Source organism: Salmo salar, chromosome 01, assembly GCF_965601325.2.
Source record: "Salmo salar chromosome 01, fSalSal1, whole genome shotgun sequence".
Lineage (NCBI taxonomy): Eukaryota > Metazoa > Chordata > Actinopteri > Salmoniformes > Salmonidae > Salmo > Salmo salar.
The window spans coordinates 27,793,030-27,810,769 of record NC_138291.1 but is presented as its reverse complement, the minus strand read 5'-3'; the positions used below and the strand labels follow the sequence as shown (position 1 = coordinate 27,810,769).

The following is a 17,740-nucleotide window of genomic DNA, read 5'->3' as shown; positions in this document are numbered from 1 at the left end:
GATCATATTGCACTGTGGTCCAACTGAAGACTGAAGACCTTGGGTTGTATGACTCTGGATGATCTAGCCCAGTTTGACAGCCGGTTGCAGCTCTCTCTGGCTGCGTGGGGATACTACTACGAAGACTACATCAAGCTGTCCACGGGCGTCAAGATTCTCCAGGCCTCTAGGGGGAGCCGCGACCAGGACTACGAGATCCAACTCGTGCACAGCCTTGCTGAAAGGCGCCTGAATGAGAAGTGGTCTATCGGTGAGTGCAATGCGTCTGCCATGGATTAAGAGTGATTTCAGTCACTGGCTGTAGAAGATACTGATGCGTTGCAAGTAGGGCTGTGACTGGCGGCCTTTGCGAGTGTATCCATAGGAGCAAAGCAGGAAGTAAAAGCAGGAATTGTACCCTTCAATATGTGCTACACATCAGTTAACATAATTTGAATGAACAGTCTACATTACCATGGAAATTCTTGCATCAGGTACCCATAACTTCTCCAGTGAAATTGCCAAAGTTAGTTCCAAGCCTGTTATATTCATTATATTTCTGTGTGTGTTGCTGCTGCGTTGAAGACTTGTTTGTTGCTTCTTTCAGCAAGGAGCAACAACGTTTCATGAACGTTGTTAATAGTGATGGGGATATTATTTTTCACGTTATATCGTATCGTCGTCAAGACACAATATCGCAGTATAATGTTAGTGGCAGCTGGCTGTACCTGCACCAACACTCCAGTATTTTTCCTTCATAGCTTGTTCTCTTTTTAAATATGCAGCAAAAAAAAATTCTGCACTTTTATTTCCATGACTGATCAAAACTAGTTTTCTCATGGCTCTCTCTTGTCCCTCTGCAGCAGACATGTGGTGAGCAATATGTCTGGAACATTGATTCGCATTTCAATTCACTGTATCGAATCGCAACACATATAGAATCGTGAGAATCACAATAAATATCGTATCGGCACCTAAGTATGGTGATAATACTTCATTCAGCTGTTCGTTATGACAGTTATTTTATTTTCATGGCGGTCTTCATCCTAACCATCGGTTACATGGCTATATGGTAATTATGACAGCCCTAATTGCAAGGACCTAGCATTGAACTTTTTTATACATTTTACATTTTTTTACATTTTAGTCATTTAGCAGACGCTCTTATCCAGAGCGACTTACAGTAGTGAATGCATACATTTCATATAATTATTTTCCTGTGCTGGCCCCCCGTGGGAATCGAACCCACAACCCCTGGCGTTGCAAACACCATGCTCTACCAACTGAGCTACAGCCAAGCAGGAGCCACACAGATGAACGAAACTAGGTGTTGTAAAGGAGAAGTTGACTGTTACTACAGGGCCATATTAAGACAGTTAATGCAACCACATAATGTGAAAGAAGGTAGCCTAGGCCTATGTTGTTACATTACAATTCTCATATACAATTTCTTACCCTATCCTAATTTACATACTGTAGTACACACCAATTCTCATTGGCTTATACACTCCCAATGAGCAAATAGCTATGCTACCTATGATAGGTATCCTCTCTGATGCCAAGAATAGCCTTAGTCCTATTTCTGGAAAAGCTTGATTTGCCTTTGTGTTGGGACGCATCGGTGAATACACAGATTGTCCACACACTGCTGTGCTTGGCTAGTGCAGGACAACATGGACCAATTAGACTTTCGGATTAATGTCCTGGATGCAGAGTCCAACATGGGTATGTGTTCTAGTTTTAAAGGTTTATTATCTACAGGTATATCAGAAAGCAAAAGCGAAATAAAAAGGTCAATCCTCCAAGTTGGTCTGTGAGTATGCCTGTGAGAATGAAGGGTGTAGGCAGTGCTCTAAATACATTTTAAAAATCACTTAAAATTTAAAATCTAGGAGCACCAGAAGATATATATATTTTTGAATTGATTGAGATCTAGCATATTGGGTTTATGAATTCTTGCTACTTGCTACATGTTGTGCTCTAGAAACAAATATTTAACCCGGTAAAGACATTTGTTTATTATAAAAACCTAAAATGTTGATAAAAAAGCATGTCATTGAAATTACAGTCATTTGTGTAATATTAGTGCTTTTGCACGATGTAGAAACCTATCTATTGAAGCGCATTACATCGAAAATTCTAAGCTGTCTCTTTACGATCGTCAAGTTTGTGAGTGATGACATGCAAGTGATCAGTCATTCATTCATTGCTATGATCATTGATCTTATAAAGAAGCTATCCCTTTTCGCTTCTTTCTTCGCCTCCAAATGTTTAGATATACTGATAAAGTAACCAGGTTGTTAGCTAGCTAGCTAATGAGGTAACATGACTGAACAAGGTGTAAACAAATGCTTGTGAGTGGTTTTGGAATGATCCGCGACATGGTTTATGAACAGGGCCTAAAAACAAACCTTTTGGTCCACCAGCCACTGTGGCAGGTAGATAAAAAAATCTACCAGCCAATACATGTATTCACCCTAATAACACCAAAAGCCACAACAACAAAACATTTCTCTGTTTTGTTTTTCCAGGTTTCGGATTTCCCCCAGTTCTTTTTTCAGATTTTCACTCTCAAAATCACACTTTAAAAAAAGAAGAAAAAAATTACAATTGGATGTTCTAAGTCTGAAGTAAAACTTTTTGATTGGGTTTTATTATGCCGCAAGCATCTGTATAGGCTTGTAGCTTCATACTTTACATTTACATTTAGTCATTTAGCAGACGCTCTTATCCAGAGCGACTTACAGTAGTGAATGCATACATTTCATACATTTTTTCCCGTACTGGTCCCCCGTGGGAATCAAACCCACAACCCTGGTGTTGCAAACACTTTGAATTGTTAAAGAGTTCATTCTGGCACTCCAATTAAGTGATCTGTAGAGAATATGTCATTTTTAATTGCACAACCATTTTAACCATATCAGGAGACCACTTTTGAGGTCTAGGGAAGAAAATAAAAATATAGTTGCCCTTTAATTTCAATTGAACTCAAGAGACTGGTGTTTGGCTGGTGGTGTTTCTGTACTGCATGCTCAATAGCAGAGTTTGAAAAAAATAAATAGCATCCGATTGATACAAATCATCATTATATCATTCTGCCAGGTTAGCCTGCTTCCATTTAATATGGAAAGTTTTATGGTAAAGCCTTTAGAAATGACTGTTTCGGCATCGAAAACTGGCTACACAAAGTGGTAGACACAGGCATTCCCATGCCGTTACGTCTTCAGAAAGTTGCAAGAAATACAAGTCACCGATACATTCTTTTAACATTTTTTAATATTCTTTACATGTAGGCTTTGGATTGAACAAATCTGTGCTCACTTTTGTCTCTAAGGGACTTAGAAACAACTGCACAGTGAAACCTATCATTACAACAGTCATTATCAGGGCAATTTTTGTCCTGGTCGCATTGGTGCTCCCAAAATAAAATGTCAAGTCACACAGCAAAATATGTAAGAGCTTATGCGACCAAAATTGTCGCACTTTAGTGCCCTGGGCACATCAGCTTATGATGAAATGTCTGTCAAAAGCTTTTTCTGTGCTGTGAAAGTCAAGTAAAGTATGATGTCTCTCTTTGTTTCTCTTTCAGCGGGAGCTTTTATATTTGGCTGTACTGTGGCACTGTGCTTTCTGATAAGGGACCTCATGTTTTACGTGATTGGTGAGTGAGTTCTACTGACAGTAGCTGTTTGAAGTAGGGGATGGGCGCCTGTCAGCAAGGCCTGGGCCTAAACTAACCTGTCATTAGAATTATCAACAGGTATTTGTTGGAAATACTAGTACAGTTGAAACTTGCCTAGTAAAATAAAGGTTACGTTTAAAAAAAAATATTAATAAAAAATAAAAAGAATAAATAATAATAAAAACATTCATATATATGTGTGTGTGTGTGTGTGTGTGTGTGTGTGTGTGTGTGTGTGTGTGTGTGTGTGTGTGTGTGTATATGTATGTATGTATGTATGTATATATATATATATATATGAATGTTTATATTTGAACTACAGATACTGTTTGTGCGTCCCAAGACTTCCAGGCTTACCCATACAATTACTGCTTCTCCACAGCACATTCAAGGAAATAGACCTTAAAGGGATAGTTCACCCAAATTACAAAATGGGTTTCCTTACCCTGTAAGTAGTCTATGGAGAAGGTATGATGCCAATCCATGCTCTGGATTAGTTTCCCTGGCACTGTTTCCACATGCTAAACTTTTGGCATTTGTGGCACAAATCCCAATTAAGTCATGGGTTCGATATTCGCTTTGTTCAAAGCATCTATAAGTGACTGTTTGAGCTTCACAATCAATGTTAGATACTTTTGGATGAAAGTGAACAATCCCTTTAAAGCATTCTTTGAAGTAATTTTTCCACAATTGAATTGCAAATGGTCTCTCCACTAATAAGATCAGCATGAGCCATTAGATCTTCACGGGTCCAAAAAGTTGGATGGATCCGTGGCTTTCCCACCCAACCCGATATGCATACATTTATTTTCCAAAAACGGAGACCCGTTCCCGAAGGGACCCGAGGACAGTCAGACCCGTTCCGAAAAGACCATGGTAAACAAACCCGTGCTGGTTCGGAGCCGAGAGACCCGTTCAGATCCGAGCGTAGAAAGAGAGAGAAAGAAACCTCCACTCGGCGCTGCCAGCGCCATTAGTAAACAACTGATATTGGCCAAATTATCCACCATTTGTCCAAACGGCCAATAACCAATTAAAAAAAAATGAAATCTGTTGTTTCAAAGTTCAAAACTTTCTAGTCTCCAGCAATTACCACGAGCCAGTCCTACTCAATTAAGGTGTCACCAACCTCCTGTGATTGTTAGATTAAAGGAGTACCTCTGGTAGGCCTAAAACATTCTTCCGCACCTCAAGTTCAACTGTCGGAGTCACTTGGAGTGCTGGTGCACACTGCCGTCAAAGGCCTGCAGTAGCTAAGCCTAATAATAGTCATACCACACCAAACCGTCCAAAAAGGTACTTAACTTTATTAGGGTAATATCAAAAGTAAGTCAAGTCATTGTTTATAGTGAAAATACGAACAGGTTATTATATTGCTGCATTAAATAAAGTTTTGCATTTTGCCCTCTTTGGTTTTTCCTTTTCATGGTTTGTGTGTGAGTAGCATAGTAGGCCTACCGGGAATACCGGTAATTCTGTTATATTGCGGCAAACACAACATTACAGCTGGAACTTAATTTGGCCACCGAAAATGTCTCAACAGAATGAAACGTTCCAAATAGTATTGAACAGGCTTACAGTGCCTTCGGAAAGTATCCAGACCCCTTGACCTTTTCCACATTTTGTTACATTACAGACTTATTCTAAAATGGATTAAATACAAAGAAATCCTCAGCAATCTACACACAATACCCCATAGTGACAAAGCGAAAACAGGTTTTTAGACAATTTTGCAAATGTATTAAATATAAAAACAGAAATACTTTATTTACGTAAGTATTCAGACCCTTTGCTATGAGACTCTAAATTGAGCTTAGGTGCATCCTGTTTCCATTGATCATCCTTGAGATAATTCTACAACTTGATTGGAGTCCACCTGTGGTAAATTCAATTGATTGGACATGGTTTTGTAAGGCACACACCTGTCTATATAAGGTCCCACAGTTGACAGTTCATGTCAGAGCAAAAATCAAGCCATGAGGTCTAAGGAATTGTCCAAAGAGCTCCAAGACAGGATTGTGTTGAGGCACAGATCTGGGGAAGGGTACCAAAACATTTCTGCAGCATTGAAGGTCCCCAAGAACACAGTGACCTCCATCATTCTTAAATGTAAGAAGTTTGGAACCACCAAGACTCTTCCTAGAGCTGGCCGCCCGGCCAAACTGAGCAATCAGGGGAGAAGGGCCTTGGTCAGGGAGGTGACCAAGAACCCGATGGTCACTCTGACAGAGCTCTAGAGTTCCTCTGAGGAGATGGGAGAACCTTCCAGAAGGACAACCATCTCTGCAGTACTCCAATCAGGCCTTTATGGTAGAGTGGCAAGACGGAAGCCACTCCTCAGTAAAAAGCACATAACAGCCCTCTTGGAGTTTGCCAAAAGGCACCAAAAGACTCTCAGACCATGAGAAACAAGATTCTCTGGTCTGATGAAACCAAGATTGAACTCTTTGGCCTGAATGCCAAGTGTCACATCTGGAGGAAATCTGGCACCATGCCTCACAGTGAAGCATGGTGGTGGCAGCATCATGCTGTGGGGATTTTTTTCTGCGGCATGGACTGGGAGACTAGTCAGGATCGAGGCAAAGATGAACGGAACAAAATACGGAGAGATCCTTGATGAAAACCTGCTCCAGAGTGCTCAGGACCTCAGACCGTTCAAAGGTTCCAACAGGAAAATGACCCTAAGGACACAGCCAAGACAACGCAGGAGTGGCTTTGGGACAAGTCTCTGAATGTCCTTGAGTGGCCCAGCCAGAGCCCAGACTTGAACCCGATCGAACATCTCTGGAGAGACCTGTAAATAGCTTTGCAGCAACGCTCTCCATCCAACTTGACAGAGCTTGAGATGATCTGCAGAGAGGAATGGGAGAAACTCCCCAAATACAGGTGTGCCAAGCTTGTAGCGTCCTACCCAAGAAGACTCGATGCTGTAATCGCTGTCAAAGGTGCTTCAACAAAGTACTGAGTAAAGGGTCTGAATACTTATGTAAATATGATATTTCAGTTTTCTATTTTTAACAAATTTGCAAAAATGTCTAAAAAACAGTTTTTGCTTTGTCATTATGGGGTATTGCGTGTAGATTGATGAGGGGGGAAAAAATGATTTAATGAATTTTAGAATAAGGCTGTAACGTAACAAATTGTGGAAAAAGTCGAGGTGTATGAATACTTTCCGAATGCACTCTATTTTGCAGGTATTACCAACAAAGGTGATTGCCTACCGTAGGCCTACTCAACAAATTACAGTAATAGGCTAATGCTATTTATTTTACAACGGGCCTACTTTTAATCTTAAACTAAATACGGATCACAAAATTAAGAAGACAAACTTAATTTAGCCAACGAAATGTCTCAACAAAATGAAAAAAAAAAACTTTTTACATAGGCTATGCAGAGAACCCGTTTAAATTATAAAATAGGCCTACAATAATAATACAAAGTATTTACAATAATAATAAAGACTAAACAATCAATAATAAATATGGAAATAAATGAATGGAAGGTAGACAATTGCATCAAACCTGAATAGTGAGTTGTACACTGTCCATTTGGCCACACCAACGTTCTTCTCATCTTTGTCCACTATAATATTAAAACTTGTCCCCGAGGACATTACCCTTGTCGGCTTCTTTTTACTGTACTCTTTCTCCTCTAACTTTCGTTTTACTTCAATCAAAAATAACTTAATCTTCACAATCCACAGTAGCCTAGGCCAAGGCTCATTCTACTGTCTCTCTCCAGCAGCTGGAATCATTTTCAGTTGAACATAACTATACGTTTTATTGAGTTGCAATTGGCTGACACAAACAGTAAATTAACAGAGGACAGGTCCAATCAGGGCCAATCGGTAAATCAGTTTGAATTGCACATACCCGAGACCCGTGCCAATTATATCAGACTCGTCACAGATCCGAGACAAAAGTCCGAATTTTGGACCTGGACCCGCTCGGGTCCCGGCTCAGATCCCCAAATATTTTGGTCTGTTGGACCCGTGAAGAACTCTGAGCCATCCTCAGTATGCTGTGCATTTAATCCCATTCAGTGTGTTCAAACAAGTTCTCTGACTGAATGTCTCCCCCTGGCAGGTGGAATTACTGTTTCCATCATAGCGTTTGTCTTTACCATCAAGTTCCTATGTGAGCTTGCTGCGCGGGTGGTTAGCTTCCTGCAGAATGAGGATCCTGGGAGAAGGGGCGACCGCAGCATCTACGACTATGTACGAGGGAACTACCTGGACCCGCGCTCCTGCAAGGTGTCCTGGGATTGGAAGGACCCAGAGGAAGTGGGCCAGACAATGAGCTTCCGTGTTCAGGTAAAATCCTTTCCTACCTATCTGCTTGAAATCACATATCTAGGCTACTTCACTGTCGTTTCTGGATTTTAAGAGTTCAGTTTCTGTATGAAACTACGATTAGAGCACTACCACCCACCTCAAATCGGTCCAATGCAGATGTTTTTATCTCAATATCAAATCATTTCTGGGTAACAATTAAGTATCTTACTGTGATTGTTTTCAAATAAAATGGTCAAAAATAAACAAAAAATGCTTCTTAGCAAAGAGCAATTTCTCAAGCAATAATGTTGCTAGGACTGTCTGAGTGGTTTGAGTGGGGAGGGGACAACTGAAAACAAGCTGATATTGGCAGAAAGGTTTGGAAAAGGGTTAAAGTTCTCCCTCACATTTTGGGACAATGTCAACAATGGACTAATGAAACAAATACCAAAATATCGTTTTGGGGTGGAGTTTTCCTTTAAGTTTCAGTCATGCGATATGTTTTCGTCTTTGTGAAACCCCAAGGGGGGTTTGGAACTCTCTATTAACTAATTGGCAAAAACTCCATCCTACCAAAACAACTTCAGGTGTTCCTTTTAAGCAGGTCTTACACTAAAAAGGCATTATCATAATTTTCACAATTTCACAGTATTATTCCAACCTCATAGTGTAGAGAGAAAAAAACACAGGAAAATCATGTTTTACTGCAATGGGCCTTTAAAGAGAATGTAGAGGAGGGATACACTTTTTTGTTTCTGCGGATTTTAGTCAGTGATTCTGTTATTTGTGTTGTCGGTTGGGTTTCTATTGGGGCCATAAAGCACACAATGAAGTTTCAAGTTTATTTGTCTCGTGCACGGAACACAGCAGGTGTTAAACAGTACAGTGAAATGCTTACTTGCTTGCTTTTTCCCAACAATACAATATACAATTCAATATCAAGGTGAGAATAGACTGTTGGCACAAGTTGTGGTGCTAGACATCCTGCCATGGTTTCTCATGGTTTGCTCTGACTCTCTACCCCAGCTCTTCTACAAGAACGGCCAGCCCTTCCCTGCCCACCGACCCGTGGGGTTAAGGGTCAACATCACCCACATAGAGCTGGCCCTAGACATCCCCATCACCCAGGAGGTTCTGCAGGAGCCAGAGTCCAATGTGGTCAAAGTGGCCTTCACTGTCCGCAAGGCCGGACGCTATGAGGTGGCTGTCAAACTGGGAGGACTCAACGTGGCCTACAGCCCTTACTACAAGATATTCAAGCCAGGTAAAGAAGGTCATGACCTTTTGGACTGTGTGACTAACCCATCTCAGGACTGGACTGGGCTATATTTGTAATATAAATGCGAAGCATGGATGAGATGAGGACATTTAAGTAATTTATATTGATAATTGTGTTTTTGCTTATGATAAAGAACAGAACTTTGACATTGCGTAGTAAGAATTATTAATGACCACCCAGACCAGAAATATTGATACCACTGAATTATAATGCTAACATTTCTTCCAATGTTCTTTCCATTGCCTGTCCTCATAACATGATAGTAAGTATGTTAATAGTGTTCATCATCACAATATGTTTTGTAGTTCGGCTTTGTTTACTAAATATAGCACGAGGTGATGATGATCATAACATTTATGTAAGGCAATATCAATATTTTACTGAACATTTTATTTTAATCTGATTGTTTATTACAATGTTTGGAAATATTTTTATTATGCTCTAAAGCTTTGCTCAGTTAGGTTTGATAAGTGTTGAAAACGGTCCCTTCACATGGAAGCAACTTGAAACTTTGTGTAAATGAAAGCTGTTTTTCTCTGTTGTCTCAGGGCCATTGTGTGTATTGTACTGGTAAACACTGCAATCTTTCATTTGAAACATCCCCTGAATGCTCATCTCTTCCCCACGTGCTCTGTGTCCATTTCAGGGACAGTGGACCCGTCCAAAACGAAGATAGCCTACCACTTCTCCACCCTGGTCTTAGTATATGGCCAGCAGCATACCCTGCAGATCGAGCCTCGGGACGAGTATGGCAACCCCACCAGTAACTCCACCTCACTCATAGACGAAGTCAACTACAGCGTCCACGTCCACTCGGTAAGAACCCAATATCACGACACAACACTCATACAACAGAATAAATTCATTTGTTTCCTGATTTTAGACTGTGAAATTGGACAATGGGAATCCATTTTGTGTTTTCCTCCTCTCAGCTGGGCACGGTGGATGATGACAGCCTGGAGGAGTACTACAGTAAGTCAGTGTCATCCAACAAGCAGCTGTGCCAGGTACTGCTGAAAATCACCCTGAGGAAGAAGGGCTGTTTCCGGGCACGCATCTCCTATACCGACCTGCCCCTCAGCAACGGGGAGTTCGACATCATTGTTCTCAGTGGTGAGTAAGGGTCCTATTTTAGGGTATGATTGCACAGGCCCATGTGAAGGAAGAGAGGGTGATAGGATAGTGGATCAAATGGTATTTCATCAAGTTGCTGCATGTATTTTCAGCCTATCATACTCAAAATGATATACAGTGACATATATGTAGAGTCTAGACTTTCGTCTTGGTGGAGGATAAGCTGTGGTTGTAGAGTTCTCATATCACTCCTTTGTTTCAATTGCTACCCTTCCACCAAACAGAGAATGAGAAGAACTGTGTGGAGAAGAACGTATCCACCACAGGGATCAGCATCTACTTTGAGGCGTACCTCTACGGCACAGGGAACTACAGTAACTACAGTAACTCCTCGTGGCAGCTCCCAGCCTCGGCTCTGATGGCCCCTCAGAGACGGCCCTCCATGGGGGACGAGGAGGACGAGCATGACTCCCCTGTAGAGGGCCAGCCAGAGAAGGTCAAGAAACCAAAAAAGGTCTACTGCTACATATCGCCAAAGGTGGGTGAAGAGAGGATAGAAAGGATTTTGTTTTGACTAGACATACCACATGCTCTACAGCTAGGTTTGTTGCAGACTTCTGTCATTGACTGGACCATTTACTTTTCTGCTACACAGCAACTGTCAGTGAAGGAGTTTTACCTGAAAATCATTCCATGGCGCCTTTTCACATTTCGAGTTTGCCCAGGGACAAAGGTAGGACAAGCAACCATGCTGTGAAACACCATGTGATTTCCACATAATATTGTCTGACCTTTAGCAGTAGGTTTAATGAGCTTGTGTGTTCAACCTCGTCTTTCTGCCCCTTCAGTTCACATACTATGGCCCTGACCCCGTTCACAAGTACTTGACTCTTGTGGTGGATGATGGAATCCAGCCGCCAGTGGAGCTGAGCTGTAAAGACAGAAACATCATGGCTGCCACCTTCATCCGTTTCCTGCACAAGAATATCGGTTGGTATCGCTCCTTTTCCAGTTCAGTAACCCTGGGGGTGTACCTGATATAGATTGTTTTTGACCTCTGTAGAAGCGTTGAGATTGGATGGTTTTTGTGCTGTTGACAGGTGGCTCGGAGACGTTCCAGGACAAGGTAAGCTTCTTCCAGAGGGAGCTCAGACACATCCACTCCAAGAGACCTCGCACCAAGACCTGCCTGAAGATCACACGCCACTGCATCCTGGACTCTGTGAGTGAACCCGCCGTGTAACTAAACTCCGAGCAGCAGTGAGATTAAGAACTGCTACTGCAGACTCATAAGGTGATATTGAGTGTGAAAATGACAGTGTTTTAAAATGTCTCTCTCTCCCCAGTCTCTGAAATCCACCCGGAACTTCTCCGTGTCAGACTGGAGTAAGAACTTTGAGGTGGTGTTCCAGGATGAGGAAGGTAAAATCAGCAGATGACAGGCCAGCCAGCTGGTGTTGTGTGGGGAGGGCTGTTGAATGACGCAGTATGTGTGTTGTGTTGGCCCCTAGCTCTGGACTGGGGAGGGCCGCGAAGGGAGTGGTTTGAGCTCGTCTGTAAGACTCTGTTTGACACCACCAATCAGCTGTTTACTCGCTTCAGTGACGACAACCAGGGCCTGGTAAGACCTCCCTTCTCACCAGCACAACTAAAACAATACGGCTAAGGCTTTGCATTAAGTGAGCTAGTGCTGGGGTTAGCCAATAGGATAGTGAGGTACTGTGTCTGTCCGTCTATCTTCTCAGGTCCACCCCAACGCTGAGCGGCCGGTCCACCTGCGTCTGAAGATGTATGAGTTTGCGGGACGCGTGGTGGGGAAGTGCCTCTACGAGTCAGCCTTGGGTGGGGCCTACAAGCAGCTGGTCCGCGCTCGCTTCACCCGCTCCTTCCTGGCCCAGCTCATCGGACTCAGGATGAACTACAAGGTACGTCCTCCGCCTCAGTCCCACATCCTCTGAGGACCTAGAGATGGACCTCTCTCCCAATGTTTACCTCTCTCCCAATGTTTACCTCTCTCCCAATGCTTACCTCTCTCCCAATGCTTACCTCTCTCCCAATGCTTACCTCTCTCCCAATGCTTACCTCTCGCCTAATGTTTACCTCTCTCCCAATGCTTACCTCTCTCCCAATGCTTACCTCCCTCCCAATGTTTACCTCTCTCCCAATGTTTACCTCTCTCTCAACTCTCCCAATGTTTACCTCTCTCCCCCCAAGCCTCCTCCCAACTCCCCGTTCACCTCTCTCCCAATGCTTTGGCTTGTTAGAAAGGCGATCTGTTTATTTCATAGCGTATGAGTTGTATATTGTGGTGTTTCTAGAACATATTAAGATCTCACCCTGCCGCTCTAAGTGGATAAGTCATCCTTGTTGTCACCGAGATAGAATGACTTGTTTATTTTAAATCTATTTTCTTGTATTTGTATTTAATTTCCCACGGCAGTACTTTGAGACGGATGATCAGGAGTTCTACAAAACGAAAGTCTGCTTCATCCTAAACAATGATGTCAGTGAAATGGACCTGGTGTTTGCTGAGGAGAAGTACAAGTCAGGACAGCTGGAGAAGGTGACGAAGGAACCTTTCTGTTTGACATGACTTCCCTTATCCACCATGTCATCTCACAGAAAAAAGAAAGCACTAACAAAACAGAATAATTATTTCCTTGGCAGACTGCTTAGTACTCCTAGAAAGGCAGTGCAGGGTCTGTGTGTGGGTGTGTTGTCAGTCATGTCCTAAGCTCTGTTACTCTGTCTCTCTTCAGGTGGTGGAGCTGATATCTGGAGGAGCTCAGATTGCTGTCAACAATGAGAACAAGATGCATTATCTGAACCTGCTGGCCCAGTACAGGCTCGCCAGTCAGGTGCGAGATGAGGTGGAGCATTTTCTCAAAGGTAGGGATACAAACACTGATATATTATGGAATCATTTCACATTCACCCCTGTATCTCATCTGGAATGTCCATATGGGGATAGGCAACCAAGCTTTTGGCAATGAACTGTTTTGTGAATTGCAGGTTTGAATGAACTTGTTCCAGAGAACCTCCTGGCCATATTTGATGAAAATGAGCTGGAGGTATGTTGAGTAAAACTTTACAACTGATTTTGTCTCTAATTACATCCCCTATCAAACTTTCCAAGCTTACATGCCTTGTCCTACGTTCTAAATCTCAGTCATATGGTCCTGTAATGTCTAAACGTCTGTTTGTCCCCAGCTGTTGATGTGCGGTACGGGGGACATCAATGTCCAGGACTTCAAGGCCCATGCTGTGGTCGTAGGAGGGTCGTGGCACTTCAGAGAGAAGGTGTGTGACACCACCTGGTCTGAGCCATAGTAGATGGTGAACGATACGGCTTTGCTCCAGCGTTATATTGATTGAGATGTGTCCAACGTGTTGGTGTTGTACACCATGCTGAGTGTGTTGTGTTGTGTTAGGTGATGAAGTGGTTCTGGGCCGTGGTGTCCAGCTTCACCCAGGAGGAGTTGGCTCGCCTGCTGCAGTTCACCACCGGCTCCTCCCAGCTTCCCCCTGGGGGCTTCAACACCCTCTGCCCCTCATTCCAGATCATCGCTGCTCCCACACACAGCACCCTGCCCACCGCACACACCTGGTGAGTGGACGGACATGCACGCACCCTCACAAACACACACACACTCAGACATGTACCGTATACACATACACATGCACTCTTACACATTCATATACATGTGCTATACAGTCAGTTTCAGTTATTTAATTGAGTAATGCACAGACACACTACTTGTCTCGTAAAAAACGGTCAAATGACTGACTATCTGTGAATTCTTCTCTCTCCAGTTTTAACCAACTGTGCCTCCCCACCTATGATTCCTATGAGGAGCTGCACAAGATGCTGAAGCTGGCCATCAGTGAGGGCAGTGAGGGCTTTGGCATGCTCTGAGTGGCCCTATCCCTGGAGCTCACCCCCAGACTGGTCACACTGTGGTCCTGCTCATACAGCAGTGGGGTACCAATGACACCAGCACCAACCAGGCTCCTGGTACGCCCGTTACCCTCTCCATCCGCTTTGGACAATGGACATCCCTCCTCAATCACACGGACTACCCATGATCCTCTTTCAGTGGTAGAGGGCTTTAAAGGAAGTCCACAGGACGTCCCAGTAGGCTCTGGGACATCTTCAGGTGTCTGCACTATGTGTATATTCTGTACAATGTTTGCTTTTCTAATGAAGAAAATCACCTAGTGTTAGAAAAGGCTGGGTAGTTTTATTCTAGATGTTAGAGTTGTTTAATTTGACGTGTTTCAGACAGAATATAGAGCTAGTTGAAGAGCCTAGTGAGCTTGGTGTTGTTTTGGTTTTTTGAATTTTATTTTGGAAAAAAGCTGAGGAACATTTAAATGCAAAAGCAGCCAAAACAAAGTGTGGAGAAGCTGCGCACCCCATAGCACTTTGGCCTTACCTGATCAGGGAAGGATGTGTGTGTGTATATAGTGCGAAAAGTATGAAAATGTATGTACTCATACTTTAAGTCGCTCTGCTAAATGATTAAAATGTCAAATGTATATATAGTATATATTATATCACTCTTTCATTTCAATATGTGTACATGCATGTTAAAAGGTTGTCATGTTATAGCAGCAGTTCGGATATATTTTCAAACAGAAGGGACTAAAGGTACTTGATAGATCTTTCAGGTCATACCTTTTTATTGGTGGGAGTTTAATATATTACAGCCGATTCATTTCTTTTTTAGTTATCGTCGTTTCCCATCGACAATTGACTTCAGTGTACAAATACATGGGTTTTCAAAAGAACAAACAATTTACTAACCCATGTCAGTGTGTCTGTTTTAACTTATGGACAGATTTATGTTGTTTTCACCCATACCGTTGATGACTTGTTGATGACAATGTTATTTGTCTTGAGCCATAACAGTTTTTGTTTTAAAACCTGCCTTATTCAAGCCCTTTGCCTCTGACTTAATCTGGAAAAGTGTGTAGTTAAAAGAAGCCTAGACTAGCAAAAGTATAACAATTGGGATATTACTATAATATTACTGTTGGTCGTTTTTGCAGTGGAAGTTTGACATGGGAATATCAATTGGATGTTAACCTGTGAAGAGATCGGATCACTTCACAGGTTATCTTGATAGCTGTCATGTCTTGTGCTCTTGACTGTTGGTTTTCATTCACCGCCTTGTCTGGGTTTACCTCTGGATCTCATCTATGCATCCCCTGTGTGTGTGTCCCTGTGTCCCTGCCCATGTTTGTGTGATCTCAGCTGCCTCCTCTCTAACTACTACCATAGTGTGCTGTCTCTGACTCCTACAACTCGGTAGATAAGCCACCTGAGTAAGGGATACTGAGACAGGAAACACAAGATGAATATTTCTTCAGTGGTGGAAAAAGTACCCCATTTTCATACTTGAGTAAAAGTAAAGATACCTTATTAGAAAATGACTCAAGTAAAAGTCACCCAGTAAAATTCCACTTGAGTAAAAGTCTAAAAATATTTAGTTTAAAATATACTAAGTATCAAAAGTAAATGTAATTGCCAAAATGTACTTAAGTATCAAAAGTAAAAGTGTAAATAATTTCAAATTCCTTATATTAAGCAAACCAGACGGCACCATTTTCTAGTTTTTTATTTATTTACGCATGGCCAGGGGCACACTCCAACACTCAGACATTATTTACAAATGAAGCATGTGTGTTTAGTGAGTCCACCAGATCAGAGGCAGTAGGGACGACCACGGATGTTCTCTGGATATGTGGGTGAATTGGACAATTTTCATGTCCTGCTAAGCATTCAAAACATAAGTACTTTTGGGTGTCAAGGTAACTATGGAGTAAAAAGTACAATATTTTCTTAAAGAATGTAGTGAAGTAAAAGTAGTCAAAAATATAAATAGTAAAGTACAGATACCCCATATTGCAGTGTGCAGCTAACCACATGTACAGGCTATTTAGGAAAGCCAACATCTAGAACATTGCACAGTAGCTTAAAGCAGACACATTCTTATGCAAAATTTTAGTATTCTTTGTTTTCACCTGAATCATTAGCCTCACAACTTACCACAAATGCAAACCCATGGCGGGTTACATTATTGTTAATCAACTCTCCTAGCATTTGCAGCCACGAAGAGATTTCCACTTAATTAAACATCACCTCACTCTGGTTGAACAGGATACACATCTCACTTCCCAAGCTCCTTGTACTAACAGAATAACTTTACCTTATTGGGAACCTCTTAAGGGTGCTGGGTTCTTGTTATTGCTGCTGGGGTTTACTGCACATACCTCCCAGTCACTCAGAATTTCTCTTTTGAGACAAAGTGAGCTTTCACCCTCCACTAGGATTTGCCTAGGGCAAAGTCTTAAAGGGATACTTCTGGATTTTGGCAATGAGGCTCTTTGTCTACTTTCCCAGAGTCAGATGAACTCATGGATACCATTTTTATGTCTCTGTGTCCAGTTATAGGTAGTTTCCTGAGCCAATGCTAACTAGCGTTAGTGCAATGACTGAAAGTCTATGGGTATTGAAATGTTAGACTAATCAGATGACCTAGTCAACTAAAATGGTAGCTGCTATCCTTATGGAGGCACAAGTCAGACACAAGACTTGACAGAAGTAGCATTGCATTGTACTATAGGAATCAAGATATTAAATATTCTTATACAAACCATGTGCATTTACAAAAGTGTAAATAGTTGAAATGCAGTTTAGATGAAGATGTAAAAAGAAACAGCAGCTGTGATTTTCAAGTTATTGTTTAGATAGTGTTTCACTCATAAGCAGGTCCTGCTCTCTGTTTAAGATTCCAGTTCAAATGATGGGGAAAGCTCAGTGGTTAGTGTGGTTTGGTTTTGGATCGATGTAAATATTGTGAAATAGTTGCTTACAGCTTGGAGGTGAGAATTTTTTATGTGTAAAATAAATGACAAAATTGTGGGCCATCACTGATGAATGTCAGGGTTCCTGCTCTGCAGTCCCTTTATTGTTGATGGAATTAAAACGTGATGGAGATTATTACATTTTGTGTCAATTTGTCTTTGTTTAAGGAGGCTGAGATTTGCTGGTGACTGTTTCAAGGATTACGAGCTGGACACAAGCAGAAGACCACATGAAACCTAAACTCAGCAAAAAAAGAAACGTCCCTTTTTCAGGACCCTGTCTTTCAAAGATAATTCGTAAAAATCCAAATAACTTCACAGATCTTCATTGTAAAGGGTTTAAATACTGTTTCCCATGCTTGTTCAATGAACCATGAACAGTTAATGAACATGCACCTGTGGAATGGTCGTTAAGACACTAACAGCTTACAGACGGTAGGCAATTAAGGTCACGGTTATGAAAACTTAAGACACTAAAAAGGCCTTTCTGCTGACTCTGAAAAACACCAAAAGAAAAATGCCCAGGGTCCCTGCTCATCTGCGTGAACATGCCTTAGGCATGCTGCAAGGAGGAATGAGGACT

General features: G+C 42.0%; 1 protein-coding gene across 2 annotated transcripts in view; it reads left to right on the top strand.

Moving 5' to 3' along the window:
* The window catches only part of LOC106589621 (apoptosis-resistant E3 ubiquitin protein ligase 1), a 31,101-nt gene extending 13,803 nt beyond the window's left edge, over positions 1–17,298 (top strand). For both annotated transcript variants that reach the window (XM_045716050.2, XM_045716053.2), the window contains exons 4-22: positions 30–250; positions 3,569–3,640; positions 7,747–7,973; positions 8,961–9,198; positions 9,860–10,029; positions 10,146–10,326; positions 10,572–10,825; positions 10,943–11,020; positions 11,136–11,277; positions 11,388–11,509; positions 11,634–11,709; positions 11,799–11,908; positions 12,033–12,212; positions 12,728–12,850; positions 13,047–13,176; positions 13,300–13,358; positions 13,498–13,587; positions 13,719–13,894; positions 14,101–17,298. In XM_045716050.2, the coding sequence (XP_045572006.2) occupies positions 30–250; positions 3,569–3,640; positions 7,747–7,973; positions 8,961–9,198; positions 9,860–10,029; positions 10,146–10,326; positions 10,572–10,825; positions 10,943–11,020; positions 11,136–11,277; positions 11,388–11,509; positions 11,634–11,709; positions 11,799–11,908; positions 12,033–12,212; positions 12,728–12,850; positions 13,047–13,176; positions 13,300–13,358; positions 13,498–13,587; positions 13,719–13,894; positions 14,101–14,203 (2,752 nt within the window). In that variant the 3' untranslated portion in view covers positions 14,204–17,298. The remainder of the gene's footprint in view (positions 1–29; positions 251–3,568; positions 3,641–7,746; positions 7,974–8,960; positions 9,199–9,859; positions 10,030–10,145; positions 10,327–10,571; positions 10,826–10,942; positions 11,021–11,135; positions 11,278–11,387; positions 11,510–11,633; positions 11,710–11,798; positions 11,909–12,032; positions 12,213–12,727; positions 12,851–13,046; positions 13,177–13,299; positions 13,359–13,497; positions 13,588–13,718; positions 13,895–14,100) is intronic.
* Positions 17,299–17,740: the final 442 nt, after the last annotated feature.